The sequence below is a fragment of the Colias croceus genome, chromosome 9, assembly GCF_905220415.1.
Source record: "Colias croceus chromosome 9, ilColCroc2.1".
Lineage (NCBI taxonomy): Eukaryota > Metazoa > Arthropoda > Insecta > Lepidoptera > Pieridae > Colias > Colias croceus.
In genome coordinates, this window is record NC_059545.1 from 5,772,178 (window position 1) to 5,788,553 (window position 16,376).

At 33.2% G+C, this 16,376-nt stretch overlaps 4 protein-coding genes across 4 annotated transcripts; 1 reads left to right on the forward strand and 3 right to left on the reverse strand.

The window, feature by feature from the left end:
- Positions 1-1,676: 1,676 nt before the first annotated feature.
- LOC123694556 (COPII coat assembly protein SEC16-like) lies at positions 1,677-9,984 on the reverse strand. The gene is made up of 6 exons (XM_045640020.1): positions 9,898-9,984; positions 9,146-9,445; positions 5,371-5,963; positions 3,364-3,590; positions 2,297-2,550; positions 1,677-2,063 (listed from the first exon to the last, which is right to left on the reverse strand). The coding sequence occupies exons 1-6, from the start codon at positions 9,907-9,909 to the stop codon at positions 1,773-1,775; spliced, it is 1,677 nt and encodes a 558-aa protein (XP_045495976.1). The 5' UTR covers positions 9,910-9,984; the 3' UTR covers positions 1,677-1,772.
- LOC123694276 (cuticle protein 16.5-like) lies at positions 2,913-3,713 on the forward strand. The gene is made up of 2 exons (XM_045639670.1): positions 2,913-3,120; positions 3,211-3,713. Exons 1-2 carry the CDS (start codon positions 3,103-3,105, stop codon positions 3,619-3,621), a joined length of 429 nt encoding a protein of 142 aa, XP_045495626.1. The 5' UTR covers positions 2,913-3,102; the 3' UTR covers positions 3,622-3,713.
- LOC123694275 (cyclin-dependent kinase inhibitor 1C-like) lies at positions 5,252-6,204 on the reverse strand. The gene is made up of 2 exons (XM_045639669.1): positions 6,119-6,204; positions 5,252-5,963 (listed from the first exon to the last, which is right to left on the reverse strand). Exons 1-2 carry the CDS (start codon positions 6,134-6,136, stop codon positions 5,367-5,369), a joined length of 615 nt encoding a protein of 204 aa, XP_045495625.1. The 5' UTR covers positions 6,137-6,204; the 3' UTR covers positions 5,252-5,366.
- A 3,225-nt stretch (positions 9,985-13,209) lies between the features above and the next one.
- LOC123694274 (zinc-finger homeodomain protein 7-like) lies at positions 13,210-14,450 on the reverse strand. The gene is made up of 2 exons (XM_045639668.1): positions 14,375-14,450; positions 13,210-14,290 (listed from the first exon to the last, which is right to left on the reverse strand). The coding sequence occupies exons 1-2, from the start codon at positions 14,387-14,389 to the stop codon at positions 13,313-13,315; spliced, it is 993 nt and encodes a 330-aa protein (XP_045495624.1). The 5' UTR covers positions 14,390-14,450; the 3' UTR covers positions 13,210-13,312.
- Between the last annotated feature and the right edge of the window lie 1,926 nt (positions 14,451-16,376).

Below are 16,376 nucleotides of genomic sequence, written 5' to 3' on the forward strand. Positions count from 1 at the left end.
ACCTTCCTTCATCAGATTTTCTTGGAAGCTTATAGAGAATACTTGAAGTATAACAATTAAATATAAACGTAATTGACTGAAATTATTATTAAGTAGTCCTTATAAAATAAAACTTCAGATATCAGGACGTTGACTTCGACTTATCTTTCGGTATTTTGACGAATTTCCGTTATCATTTTATTACTTACATCCCAATGAAATTCGATAAAAGGAATAGCTCAAGTGTGTAAAGATTTATGTTATTTTTTCATAATATCCTATTTACTTCCACAGAAACCTTTCTTATTCTTGTCAATTCATTAATGATTTATGGTTAGTTGGTAAAGGAAGCGGTCGTTGACTTCAGATTTTCTACTCTATTACACATTTACACAAAGTAATATGATTTATTGTATTGATATTGTAGCTTTGATATTAGTTTTTGAATAGGTATTTCAAGTTATCATTTACTGTGCTACAAACTATGCATTTTTACGTTACCCTTTACTGAGAATCTATCATTAAAAAGTTTGGGGATTTTCATACCTTTTTTTATTCATATCTAAATGTGCTATCATTTTATCCACATTAAAAAAATACAGTCTAGGTAGAAATATTTCCGAACTTTTTTAAACACCCCTGTTTGATGAATGAATTAGAGCAATAAAATCTAATAAATAAGTAATACAATCTAAATAATAAAATTATGTAATTCGTATGGAACCTATTAACAATCACCTTGCATAATTTCCTACTGAAGCACTAAAATACAGAATACATGAAATGCATATTTTAAATTTGAAATATATCTTTCTTCTTTTTACTAATGTAATGGAAACAAACTTCAACAAAATATCAACGCGCGTTGTAACAATGAGCTTATTTTTTTTAAATTTCAAAAATATTAATTGAAGAAGTAATCTCATCATTTTTCCTTTTAAATAACATATTGTTTATTGTGTCTCTGTTATTTATCTTATTTATCTGCTCTGCTATTTCTGTTATTTATCTTATTTATCTGCTCTGCTATTTATCTGTAACTTAAAAGACATGTGCTAAATGAGGGCAGTACATTTCAATGATACCATTACACGGTCAAAAGAGTTATTATCGGCTTGTTTCTATATCAGCACGCGACTAATATATAATAACGCACAATGACGTTGATTGCCGATTTACTAACAAATCCAGTTGTTTCTAATCTTAAATAGGATTTAGAAATATTGAATTAGCAGTGCATTTCGGCTTTCAAACTTAAAAATTTATTTATTCAATTAGGCTTCTTATAAAAGCACTTTTAAATCGTCATAACATTTTTTACATTTAATTTTACATAATATGTAACTTATATCTTATCATAATATATCATAATAATATGCCAAAGAACTGTCCTGTGGTTCTTCGCTTTGCCTGTGGTACACTGTCGAATCGTACTAACTTACCAACCTTCCTGGGCTCATGCAGAACAGTTTGCTAATGATCATCACACGATGAAATGCATAGTTAACGATTCACAAATACGATACGACAAAAATAAATTTTAATATTTTTAAGACAACATTTTTATTGGTATCTACTGTAAAAATAATATGTACATTCACGTATTTATGCGTCCTTTTCGTGAATATTATTGTGTGTCTGTTTCTGTCTTTGTTATAATTAAAAATACTAATTTTAAGGAAAATAAAAATACGAAATTTAATTTTTATATACAATATATACTTCAAAATATTTTAATTTATATACATTATATTATTGAGCAAGTCACAAGGCAATGAAGACGCCAAATTCGTTTATAAGTAGTATGGAGAGGCGATGTATCTAGCGAAGGGGGAAGGGGCAGCTACAACAGGAGATGCAGCAGCTACCACGGGAGCGGGAGCAGCTACGTATGGAGATGCGGCTACTACAGGTGCGTTGGCGTACACTGGCGCAGCTACCGCGTGGTTGATGCTGTGAGCGGAGTACGAGCTGGCGTAAGGCGCGACAGCATACGCTGCGGCAGCCGGGGCCACGAGTGCAGCGGGGGCAGCAGCCAGAGGCAGAACTCCAGCGTTGGCGACGGCGACGGCGGCGAGGACAACCTGTGTGATCGAAAGTATCATTATTAAACTGTTCTGAACACCTTTCGGGGCCTGAATTTTAATATTTTAGAAAAAAACTTTACTGTGACTTTAATGGTATTTTTTTGAAACATTTAAATGTTTATTTTAACTTTAAGTTGTGAATATTTTTATGACACTTTAAAAAACTTTTAAATGTTTATTATTTTTCCATAAATTCTTTCGTAACATTATAAAGAATTTGAAGAACTCACAAAGAATTTGGCGATCATTTTGCTTAGGTATAGTTGTGACTGCTCACAAGTGAGATGTACGTTGAAGTATTCGATGTACTGTGTCGTCTTCAGGAGTGCACAACAATATATACTGTTTGTCCATTTCATTGAGCAATAACACGGATAAGGAATACATTTGATTCTATTACACGGCCACAGCAATCCGCTGGCACTGTAGGTTTGACCCAGACGAGCAATGCATTTTAATTTGAAGTCAGACCGCGTCAATTTCACTGCGTGTTATATAATTGCCAAAAGAAACGGACGCAAGGGAATATGAAATACGAGTTTGTTTATTTATGTGTTTTGCATTTAAATTACATATAATATAGTTTAACATGCATATAGAAATATGGTGGGGTTTCTAAGTACGGACGGTTGACTAATTTGCAAATATTTTCATATCGTGAACAAAATATTTCAAATGCATAGTTTATATGAAAATGTTGTCCACTGAATATTTTCTCATGGAATAACTTAATAACATTGTACATTAAAAAAATGATAAATAAGGAAATATGTTTACAAAATCATATGATTATATTTTCAACACTGACCTCATTCTTTCAAAGAATTGCAAAATTTCACGACGCTATTTCCCAATTTGCTCCATTTCTCCAAGTGTGCTTTGAGAATTCCAATTGAATAGCCGCAATGCGTCAAATGTTTTTTTAATACGTACGTAATCTGAATCACAATAAACAACATATAAAAGGCTTTACTTTTTCTTGTCAGTCACACATCACATTCTTTTCTGGTTAAGGAAGGTTCATTCTACAAACAAAATGCTTTCTTTCAAATCTGTAAGCATACCATTTATATATGAATTAGTTAATTATTGATTGTCTATTATAGCATAATATAGAATATTAACATGAATTTTTATTTTGCAGATCGTACTCGTCGCTGCGGCGTTCCTCTCCACTGAAGCAAGCGTGGTTCCTGCTCCATTAGTTGCTCCGGCTCATGTGGGTTACGCTCACGCTGTGCCCCAGAATGTTCCTCCATACGCTTCTCAAATTAACATCGAGAGTCGGGCAATCAACGGCTTAGTGCCTGCAGGTGTTGCTGCCCCATTCGCTGCACCTTTAGCTGCACCAGCTGCTTACGCCGCACCAGCACATTACGCCGCGCCTTACGCATCATACGTTGCAGGACCAGCTCCTCTATACTCATCTTATGCCGCTCCTTATGCTCTACCCGGTCCCTTTGCCCCAGCTGCATATGCTGCTTCTTATCCTTATGCTGGAGCTGCCCCATTAGTCCGATCCCCCTACGGTTTCGCCCCAGCGTTCGTACGATAGTTTGTAAGAAAACATCTTGAACCTTCCCAAAGACTTATCATTAGTTTAAGACTTTTGTACCTTATGAAATTAAATAAATAATTTTTGTAATATATTTTCTTTCATTGGAACTTCTTACATTTTTTTTCTCCTTTTTTATTATCTATGTATTATCTTGGTATTATCTATGTGTTTCCTTTTTCTTATTAAAAGTTATGTCACTCAAACTCTAATAACGCTCTAGTACTGTGTCACCTAATACAAAGTAAACTTTCGTTCGAATTTAGTTAAATCTGAACTTGATGATAATTGATATGGATTCACCTTAATGATCTGTATCACAATGTTAACAAAGCAAAGTCATAGAACAATCTAACTATCATATTTCCGAAGGACTTTTGACACATTTACGAATAAACTGTGTCTAATTGTTTCAATTTTGACACATAAACATAGTGTAGCTTTGTGTTACATAAAGTTAACATTGTAGTATGGATTAACGTAAAAAAAAAAAAATTTAGTGAATATATCGAGCCACAAATCTATGTAAAGTAAATGTATTTTTACCAATAGTTCGATCAAATTAGACATATTATACTCAAACAAATATTTAACACTATCGAAAAGTGAAAACAATAAGGAAAATACTGCATGGATAATGGCAATGATAAAGAGACAATAAATAATATTTGTACTTGACATTTTCTAATAAAAAGGTTGTCGAAAAAATTTTATATGTAATAAATGATTACTGCATGCCTTTGTGCACCTCTTTTGTAGAGTAGTAGTTTGTATGAATATCAATTACAATAGTTGTACTCATAGTTTGTATAAATTTAATGCTACTAATATAGAAATAATTAGTAAGTGGTAGTGCATAAATTACTGTTCCAGATTCCTATTGTTATCACTAAGCTACTAAGTTATGAATATAAATAATAATATTATGATGTGTTAAAACTGCATATGCCTGTGTTAAACAAAAATGTTTGTCTTTGTCACTCGGGAACAATTTTGCTTTCCGCTAGAAAGTTAATCGGTTAATAATTTTCGGAGCTTATTCAAAGCAAACAAGAAAACCTACGAAAGGTTTTCTTTATAGTTATTACAATATCTATACCATACCTATGTATGAACTTATAACTTAATAAGATATAAGTTAGTATGTAATAATAAGGTTGTTGTTGTAGAAATACAAATACATGTTTGTAATGTTATACTAAGTAATATACCTATTTATTTTATTTTTCATTGTACTTAAAACAAATTATTCTTTCTTGCTTATTAACATAATAATTGAAATGTTATAGTTTCATAAAATAAAAATATCAATGTAATTCAGGTTTGGAAAAGATTTTTACTTCTACATGCTCGTATTATCACTTGTACTATTAAATAAAGCTTGTTTGTTTATCTGTCGATTTAATCGAAATTAAACTCTTGATTGGAGTTTGTACTCAATGCCCATTAATTATGATTTATCAATTGTATATAATTAACGTGTAGCGAAACGAAATAAAAACTTATTCGCATGTACAATTCAAATTCGTTTATGTTTAAGCTCATAAATATTCATGAATCAAAACATAGTTCAATTAATATCATGATTCAACATTATATTAAAATGTTACTTGAAAAAAAAACACACACATTTCATATTCATATTTATTTACAATTGTATAAAAACAGCCTCAGTATAAAAATAGCTTTAACAACCACGACACAAAATACTATAACAATATTTAAAACTACGTTCTACAATTAATTTACTTCCACGCGAATTGTTTCACCACAGGAGCTTGTAACACCGGTGGACCGAAGGCATATGGGAAAGCTTTTGTAACTGCTAACGGCGCGGGAGCAAAGACAGGAGCAGGCGCTAAAACAGGTCTAGCTATGGGTGAGAATGGCGCAACTGGCAAAGCCGCACGGGCAAATACAGGTGCAGCTGGTACGGGCACAGGCGCGTATCTTGGATATGCAGGCGCAAAAACAGGAGCCGGTGCAGGTAACGCGGGGTACGCGGGAGCAACTGCTGGCGCTGGAAATACTGGCGCGGGTACTGGTGCTGGCAGGAATGGAGCAGGTGCCACTGCTGGTACGGGAGCTGAGAATACAGGAGCTGGGTAAACGCGAGCCGGCAATGGTGGAGGTAGAATAGGGGCAGCGGCTAATGAAGACGCAACAGCAGGGAAACCTGGAGATACGGCATGAATTGACCGTACGGGTGATGGGAAATTGTAGAACGGAGCATATCGCACAATTGGAAACGACTTTACTGCTGCTAAGTGTGCGTGTGGTAGAGGCACGTGACCAAACCCGCTAGCGTGGCAGCTAGCTATGATGGTGGCCAAAGACAGGACCTGTAACAATTAATTATTGTGCTTAATTCAGTTTGTAAATGCAATGTTGCTTGAATTTGTGTAATTTATAAATCCTATGTTCATTATATCAATAGATTAGTAATTAGTTGTTTAAAATTGACCAATAAATGAATATTCTCTAATATTAAACTTACTAGTTTCGTGATAGACATGGTTTGGGAGTACCACGACTTGATTAGTGGAGTTGTTACGTGGAAGTATAACAATGCATGTGACAGTAGTGGTTATATAGTTACAACTGTTGCAAGCATTGTTTCTATATCCGTCGCTAAGGGTTTCACTTTTCATCGATGGGACATGTGCATGCTCAATTAGGCGCTAACGCGGACATCATCGGTTACCGAATATGTCACGCACTTGACCATTATCTGGGTCTTTGCATAACGTAATCCAATTTGTAGGTTATAAGGGAGTATGTCATAATTGACTAACAATTTATAAAAAAATATAAGCATCTAAAGTATGACATTTATTACGGACTAGATTTCCGCCCGCGGCTTCGCCCGCGTTTGCAAAGGAAAACCCGCATAGTTCCCGTTCCCGTGGGATTTCCGGGATAAAAACTATTCTATGTGTTAATTCAAGTTACCTTCTATATGTGTGCTAAATTTCATTGTAATCGGTTCAGTAGTTAGTTTTTACGTGAAAGAGTAACAAACATCCATACATCCATACAAACTTTCACATTTATAATATTAGTAGGATAAATGAGACAAATGCAAATCGGCGTTTATCCTTGTAGAGATATTAACGAAAAGCTTTTTTGTAGATATATTTAAATATATATTTATTAATTACGTTTATTTTATACAATAACGACTATATTGTGCTGTGTACATACAATTAGGCTGGCATTTTACCGCAACATGATTGTGATTTTTGTGTATAATAAGTCAAAATTGTCAGCTGTGGTGTGTACCTATTTAAATAAATAAATAAATAAAATAAATAAATATTATTTTATAATTAGTTAACTATTTCAATTTAATCGGAAAGGTCTAATAATGTAAAATAATCCTATTTTACCTATTACATCATCGCCCTCCATACCATATGCTAAAAATAACAAAAGCTTAGTTACTTGTTTATTTTCGTCTATTCGAATATTATACACGTTTAAATAAAACGTTGTAATGCCCTTTTGTTATAAGATGTGGGGTTTCGGGGTAGAACTACCTCTATTGAAGATTGAACCGAATTTCCCAAGGTCAGCACAAATAATACGACAAACAAATATGGTATAACTTTGAATTTGCTATTTATAGTCTATTTAATTTTTGCCTAGAAACTGTATATGGGTTCTAAAACACGTATAAATTTAGCATTCAAAATTATTATCATACTTTGTTGTAATATTATTAAAAATGATTCTATAGGTACTACTTATATCTACAGTAAATATTAGGTAATAAATTTAGGTATTCATTTACATTATACTATAATTTCACGAAGAAACCAATTGCTCTCAAGATTCACATTCTTCAAACACGTTTAATTAAGTATGACGTACGAGATGTTATTGTTGAACTTTAGTAAGATTTTAGCTAATCTTAGATTTTCTACGATTCCTACAATATATTCGATATCATAAATAACACGTGTTTCACTAATTAGGTTATTCAAAAGCTCCTGGGATTTGATACCCTAAATCTGATGAAGGAATTCTCTACGGTAATAGCAATCGCTCTAAAACAAATAGAACCTTTTCCCTGTAGATCTTTTTATATGCGATTTAATGAAAATATTATTGTAAAAGCTTAAAAATGAGAAACAATTGAAAAAATGCATTAAGCTAATTAACATTAACGTTTTATCATTTAAATTCGTTTCTTCGTTTCTTTTAGAAATTGAAAAATTAGCACACGTGTTTGCTCATATTTAATATACTTATAATTAATCATTTGAGCGTAAAAGTATCAAAATATATTGCATTAAAATATTCGCATTTCGAATTAAACGTACATTTTTCCTCGTGAGTTAGCTGAATTAGATAATTTCTTTTTAATTATCTAATATAAAAAATTTCTTTACATAAGGCCACCTAATAATCCTTGTTCACCTAAATTTTAATCATGGATAGGTACTACACCTATCCATGATTAAAAAGACCTTTCTAAGGCGAAAACAATCAGGTAATCGAACCTTAACTTGTGTCAATATTAATGTAATTTAAATATAATATTGTATTGCAATAAATACCTGCATAAGGTTTCTAATATGTAAAATGTATTAGTATGCAATAAATTATTTGATTTGATTTGATTTGATCTTGTATGCTATAACAACTCAATAAGACGTCACAGTTTACTCATAAATAGAAGTTATTTGTATCGCATGTACCTACAATGTACATCATACTTCTCGTATTTATTATCGAAATTTATTCATTTGCGTACTAGGGTACAATAATCTTTCGCTTAGGTAAATATATACCTATATTATGTTTTTAACTACGTCCAATTTATTGTGGTATACAATATAAACACATACATTTTGTTAATATGCACATTGCACATCGTACATGTATAAGCATTTAGCATGGTAAATCGAGAGAGCAGAGAGAAATCCTGAATTTCGTAACCATTCGAGTCTTAACAAAGGACAAATTGAATCATTATTCCTTTACAACATTTTCAGCTGCGTATTTATTTTTTCAAATCACAAGGTGTAGCTCGTTACGTCTGAAAGTTTTAACGTGACCATTCTTGGGACGCGTCACGGGTCGGGCGCGCGGTATCGTGATAATAAGAAACGTGATCACAAATGTTGTCCTTATAGATAGTTTCTTCGATATTGCATCTACTTTTACATTGCTTGAATGTTTTGTATGGTTTGTTTAAGTTTATTGACCCCCGGAAAGCGTCGCATTTTTGTAATGTGGTTAATTGGTTGTGTCGTGTAAAAATTCACTATTTTGTTGTATTTTTTTTAAATAGTATATTCATACTCTATTATTTGTTTGTATTTAGTATCTTACATATTATCATATAATATTTATCAGGTACTTTTGTTATGTTTTGAGGATAAGTACTTTAAATTTAAATAGAACGTTAAACCTGTGCTTGTGCTTGCAATTGTGGTCATATTGAAATTATCAACGGATAACAAAAAAACTTCATATTATAGGTACAGTCTATTTAATTGATTTAAGAAGGTCTTCATTTAAGGGCGATCAGAGGAGCAGAGGGTGCGTACGCATACGAAAGTGGAGCGGAATAGTACTGAGCAGGCGGAGCAAGGTATCTCGCGGAGTAATACGCTGGAGCAGCTACAAGAGGTGCGGCCACAGGTGCAGATACAACTCCATTGTAGTTCCTTGCGATGTACTGTGAGCTGGAGGCGGTGACGATAGGTGCTGGCGCCGCGACCAATGGTGCGGCTACATAGGGAGCTGGGGCTACTAGCGCCGCTGGAACGCCTGGCTTGGCGGCAGCAAAGGCGAGAGCAGCGAGGAAGAAGACCTGCAATGGAAGATGACAAAATTAGATAAGATTCAAGTATAGGTAGTGAAGTCCCATATCCCCATAATGGGGTAAGGGGCAGATGCATTATACATCTGTTTCACTGATCGATTTTCTTTAGGGACAAGTAGGTGATCAGCCTTCTGTGTCCTGCCAGACCGAGACATTTTTTTTTCTTCGTCTCCACCGGGAATCGAACCCAGGACCCCTCGGTTCTACGCTCACGCGTCAACCACTGTACCAAGGAGGCGGTCAATAGGTAGCTAGGTAAGAAAAAGTTGACTGTAACGGTGCTAATATGAGGTTAAATTATAGATAAATCAAATTCTTTTAATCAGAAGCTAATTTTATAGGAAATTTATCCGAATTCCTGATTGTTATCGATATTGTTTGCAAGTAATAAATAGGATATACTTTTTGAAACAAGCTTAATAATCACAATTTCTCCGTACCTTTCCGATCATTTTGGTTAATTTGTTGTGTTGTTGGAAGTACCAAGTGGTATGTACTATTTGAGGACAATAGCCAGCTTTTATACAAATAAAATAAGATTCACCTTGTACGTTTCGTCACGAGTATTGCACGGGTTAACTAAGACGCTGGGCACGCATTGAGGACGAACGCCTGACGTACGACCATTGCGACGAATTAACTGGACCAATAACGTAACTTAAGAATTTCGGCAGTGCCGTGCATTTAAAAACGTTATTATTGGCAATATAATCTGAACCAACATGCCTTAATTAGCATTTTCATATAAAAAATGTGTAGCTAATCTGCATGCACCATTACGAATTTTAATTAAAAATTATGCCAGATTTCCTTTTCGCAAAATTAAAAAATCTGTATTTCTAACTTTTAATTTAGGATCATCTAAATAGTATTCAATATATTATATACATTCAATCGAATCGAATTTCAAACAAACATAACATTCTGAAAGTAGATGTTTTTACAAAATTTTACTTCTTGACAAAAGTTATTTATTAACTATGCGTTTAAACTTCGTATGGAAGTTATTTGGAGACTATCCAAGTTCAAGCGATTATACCAAGCGAAACTTTAAATTTTCAGCTTCATTCTTAAACAGAATTAAAAAGTAATAATACGTTTTTTTTTTGGACAAATTAAACAAAAATAATAAAGATAAGAAGATATTTTAAATCACTGGTTAAATTGCGATTTTCGATTTACTGTTCCTTGTACTTTGTAAAACAGAGGTTTTCCCGGCTTTGCTTTTTACTGAAAAGTTTATGGTAAAGATTTAACTTTCTGAAGTCTCATAGGAATTTTTAATATCTGTAAAGTTGTTATTAAATTAAGACATAAATATATTATAAAATATATTTCCTCTTTACAATATCTATTAGTATCTTAGATTAGTATGTTACATATAAAAAAAATCAACCAAACTTTTGAAAACATTAAAATCGCTCATTATATTTACGGTATAGCGACTACGTTTGAGAGGGGTTTGTATAGCAACACTCGGGACTGTCACTAGGATTCATTTATCCCTATCAAATACCCGATCATGCGTACCACTGTTTATCGAAGTGAGCATTAACGAACACGAAATCGTGCAATCATTTTATCAAGTCCTATTTAAAATACAGAGGGTTTGTTTTACATATTAATATATTTTACAAGCTGCTCCGGTAGACGTCTTTCTGACGTATGGCCTTTCACGTTTTTCTTCTCCAAAAGAACCTTCCATGTGCGTTAATTGGTCGAGCCGTTCTCGAGTTTTATGTTTAGTAACACGTTTGGTGATTCATTTTTATTTATATAGATTTAAATAAATAATAATATATGCTAACCCGGTATGTAGAGCTTCGAGGCCTGGATGGAGGATGAAAATGTATGAAATTTTGTCGCTTTATAACTTTTTACTGTGCGATAAATATAAATTAATATACTGGGAAAAGAGACAACTACAATTTTTGGCTCTTTATAAAGCCAAATATTAATCTGTGATATTAATGGTTTAAAAGACAAACTAAAATAAGTCTAGTTCAATAAATAAATAAAACTTGAGTTTTAACAGGAACCTCATGAATAATGGAATTATGCACAATGTACATATTTTGTGAAATTCACCATTTTTTTTAGACACTAGACTATAACCTTATTTGGAGATTTGTTTTATCATATTAATAATTATTATAATTATATTTGTTCAATATCACATCAACCATACCATATAAAATGTATTAAGTACGTGAATTTTTAATATGTTAGCGTTTGTTGTTATTTTGTTGCTCTTAATATAAATCCTGTAAGAACTGCAAACTGTTATTCTTACTGACTATTATTTTATTAACCGACTTCAAAAAAAAGGAGGAGGTTATCAATTCGGCCGGTATATTTTTTTTTTTATGTATGTACACCGATTACTCCGAGGTTTCTGAACCGATTTACGTGATTCTTTTTTTGTTCGATGCGGGATGGTGTCGAATTGGTCCCATAAAAATTTTATTCGGATAGGCCCAGTAGTTTTTATTTTATGAGCATTTTTGTCTGTAGGTATTTGTAAATTTTGCAAGTGCAAGTTTGAAGTCGGTTGTTTTTAACGCAGTTATCACTTGTGAAAGGAAATGACGAATGAAGTGGATGTTGTTCCTTATAGTTTGGTTACCTTATACAAAGGTTTTGCCATTAATTTTTCACGTATTTTGAGGGATAATCATAATCTCTCCATTGTTTGTAAAGCCCGGTGCTTTTGATGTTTTAAAAGTATTCCTTGTGGAAGGAAGGTGGAATTCTTATACTATAATACTTAATCTTGTATTCTTCTTAATCTTGTGAAGAATTCAATACTCACCGTTTGTAATAATACTTATTCTTATTTATAAAAATGAATCGCAAAATGTGTTGGTAAGCGCATAACTCGAGAACGGCTGAACCGATTTCGATAATTCTTTTTTATTATATAATATATTCCTTGAAGTACTAGGATGGTTCTTATGTAGAGAAAACGTAAACATGTACCACGGGCGAAGCCGGGGCGGACCGCTAGCTAAATATAATTTCTATAAATGTATCAACAATATTATTTAAATATTATAATATTTTAATCATATTCAAAGAACTTATTGGTATACAGATGAAATATAAACACGTACAAGCATAATATTAATGCAGTCAGAGTCCTGCCATACAACAATATGATAATTATTATGACTATCCGTTATGTGACCACTTTTACTTTTCTTATACCATGCTATCAACGCTTTGTTTTTTTGCACCAGCCTATAATCGTCGTCTTGTCTTTATTAATTTGAGTATAGATTTACCTATATTTTGTTTAAATATTTGAGTATTTTAATATGTCTATACTTACCTCAATGATTTTGTTAATTTATAATAATTTTAGCCATTATTTATTTTATAATTAACTAGCTTTCCGTCCACGGCTACGCTCGGTTTGTGTTAAACTTAATAAATTTTATAATAAAACCTTCCTCGAGAAATTAATTATCTATTTAAAATAATCGCATCAAAATCCGTTGCGTAGTTTTAAAGATTAAAGCATAGGTACAAGACACACAGACGGCGGAAAGCGATTTTGTGGCCATTAGAATTCATAAACCTAGATGGGTGCAAATAAAATAAAAATAGAATACTTATACCTAAGTACAATAAAATGTCCAAAATCAATATCATTCATTTTTCATTAAATAAATGCAAAAATAAGTATATGCTGCTAACACGCACAAGCGATATAGAGCTCTATTAGGCTTGGTAAATAAAAAAAAATGTAATAAAAAAGTATAAATAGTGTATTTACAGTTGAATTAAACTAAGCTGTGAACTTTAACAAGTGGGAATTTTGTAAACATTTTTCTAATATCTTTTCTATTCATTTTATAATCTTGGTGGTTTATTTAGTGGCCTGTTGACGGGTCTAAATGTTGTTGGCTCTATATCTCTAGAGTTCGACCGCTGGTTTTGCATTATCCTTCGCGGCGCATTTCTCGCCCTCTGCGGCGCTCTGTATGCAACTAGCGCTGCAGGAACCCTTATTGTGCGAACTCTCAGGGGAGCCGATACAGGCCTTATAATTATTCTAGTCTTTGGTATAAAAGTATGCACGTGAGGTACAGCTTTCAACGCTAAACTATGATGGTGATGATGATGTTGATGGTGGTGATGATGGTGAAGACCAAGTGGAGGTGGGGCGATATATGTAAGAGGAACTGGAACAACTTCCACCGTGGTCTTCAATTTTTGGGGTCTCTGCGCCGGTTGTGGAACTTGCTGGGGTAAAGGAGGGGCAAGGTATTGTCTGAAGTTCACATTTTCATTTGAAGGTAACGCTTGAACGAAGCTATTGTCGATGTTCGATGGGACAGCTGTAGTCGCCTCTTGTTCTCTTTGCGTCGTAGCTGTCTTGGTCGATGGACGTTGGGTTGTCGATTCCCTGTTAGGATTATCAGTAGGGAAATTATCAGCTGGTGGAATAAATCCAAAGGCTGGCAAACCGAACGGATACGGTGGTAACAGGATCGTTGCTACTGGTGCAGCGGCATGTGCGGTGGCAACAGCGATAGCCACATTTGGGTTAACTGGCTCCTGTTGTGGAGGGCTTGTAGGTGCTGCGGGTAATACAGTTGTTCTAGTAGCTTCAACAACGACAGGGGGCTGTGGTGCAACTGGGAAAACTGGTGCTACTGGCGCAGGCTCTAATACAGGTGGAACTGCTACCAAGCGGTTGAATGTTCTTTGGAAATATTGTGAACTTGCAGCAGTAACCACTGGAGCAGCTCCCAGTGGGGCCACCGGTTGGTGTTCGTGAATTCCCGAACTATGAACAAGCCCGCATGCTAGCGAGAACAGTAAGACCTGAAAATAATGAAAAATATAATTATATATTTGATGTTTTAACACTAGTAATGGTCTAAAATGCTTTATTTATTAATTCATTACCTTGATTTCAAACATTATTATGACGTTCCCTCGCGAGACCGCTTTATAATATGAAATGCGGTCGATAGAAAATGGAACCCTGTCTTTTATATAGGTGTTACAAATTTTGCATTGTGGTGTGGCAATGTAGTCCGTGTAGCAGAATACCTAATGGTTCAATGGGTAAGGACATGAACCTTGATGGCTACAAAAATCGTATTGAAATTACGACGTAAGAATAATAATAACTAGACATAGCCCGCTGGGAAAGTACCCTGATGTAAGTGGTCAATATATTATTTAATAAGCATTATATGGAAAGAAGGAAACGTCATTATTCCTGAACCTTCTTAGATTGTTCATTTATCCAAAAAGTTTTTAAATCACATGGAATCTGAAACGTGTCTAATTTTACCATATTTCAGCAGAATATTCCAGATATCTATTAAATCATACTGAATACGTTAACAGTAAATATAATTACCTCCGTATCTTTACGAGGATCCCATAAGAATTTCCTTCAGGGATATGTTCTTGAAGGGTCTCTCGGCTCTGCGTAAATGTTTCACATACGCATCCAAAAATCGTGAGCAAAACATTCTGATTGTGATATATTTTGGTGGAATATTATTTGATATTGCATAAGAAATTCTCTTTAGACACATTTTAATATATTGTTAGAGTTTTTGAGAATTGCTTTTGAATCGTTGAAAATTAATATATTATAATAAAGTATTTGTATAGTCGGTATTTACTTTGTTAATTTAGCAGTGCCTGTCGAAAATACAAGATCAATATAAATCAATGCGTGATTGCTATAATTATTTAAGTGAATCTAACTTCTTTACTACATAGATTTAATTTACCCTTTATACATTAATAAAAAAAATAAATGTCAAAATTGATATTACTTAATTAATAATTTCACACATAAGTGGTATTTCACACAAAACATTTTTTTCAATTAAGAATTGTTATACAATTAGCTGCTTGCACCGGTTTCGCTAAGATTGACTAAGAATAAAAAATAGTTTATTATACTGGTTAAAATATAGATTTCTACTAGTTGTATCTTAATCTACTAGTTGTATTATAAATCTTAAATCTGTATTTTAATTTTTAACCAACAAAAACCAACAGGCAATCAAATAAATATCAGTGGCGTAACTAAAAAAACTGCTACTAAATGATCAGATATATAAGGAATGCTATGAAATAATAAAATAGTTAAATGCATAATATAGGGATACATCTTTTATATATAAAAATGAATCGCAAAATGTGTTGGTAAGCGCATAACTCGAGAACGGCTGAACCGATTTCGATAATTCTTTTTTTATTATATTCCTTGAAGTACGAGGATGGTTCTTATGTAGAGAAAACGTAAACATGTACCACGGGCGAAGCCTAGCGGACCGTTAGTATTATTATAATACGTTACTGTTAAAAAAGCATAAAGGCTTTCCCAGCTTACTCAACCTACAGGTAAATCTTATATTTCATTTATTAAATTAATTCACTTTGAAGTCTTTTTTTAAGCATAAACTATTCACACTATAAGCAATAGTTTACACAAAACAAGTGATAACTGCGTTAAAAGCAACCGACTTCAAACTTGCACTTGCAACATTTACAAATACAGACAAAAATACTCATAAAAGAAAAACTACTGGGCCTTTCCGAATAAAATTTTTATGGGACCAATTCGACACCATCCAGCATCGAACAAAAAAAGAATCACGTAAATCGGTTCAGAAACCTCGGAGTAATCGGTGTACATACATAAAAAAAAAAAAAAAAACATAGCGGCCGAATTGATAACCTTCTCCTTTTTTTGAAGTCGGTTAATAATCCCACTTTATTTGGTCATTTTCCTCATTCACGCACCAAAAATCACAAAGAATTTTTTATTTTTGTTTGTTTTAGACTTAATTTAACTTACATATTTTAATCTGATTTTGACTAAAGTACCTACACATTACAATACAAGCTCTTTTAAATGAAAGATATACTTCTTGAAACG

Excerpts from the sequence above, each read along its gene's own strand:
- LOC123694556 (XM_045640020.1), bottom strand. Across the intron at positions 3,591-5,370 it reads GTGAAACAATTCGCGTGGAA|GGGGATCGGACTAATGGGGC; the intron begins GTAAATTAATTG and ends GCGAAACCGTAG. Across the intron at positions 2,064-2,296 it reads AAATGATCGCCAAATTCTTT|GTTGTCCTCGCCGCCGTCGC; the intron begins GTGAGTTCTTCA and ends TCGATCACACAG.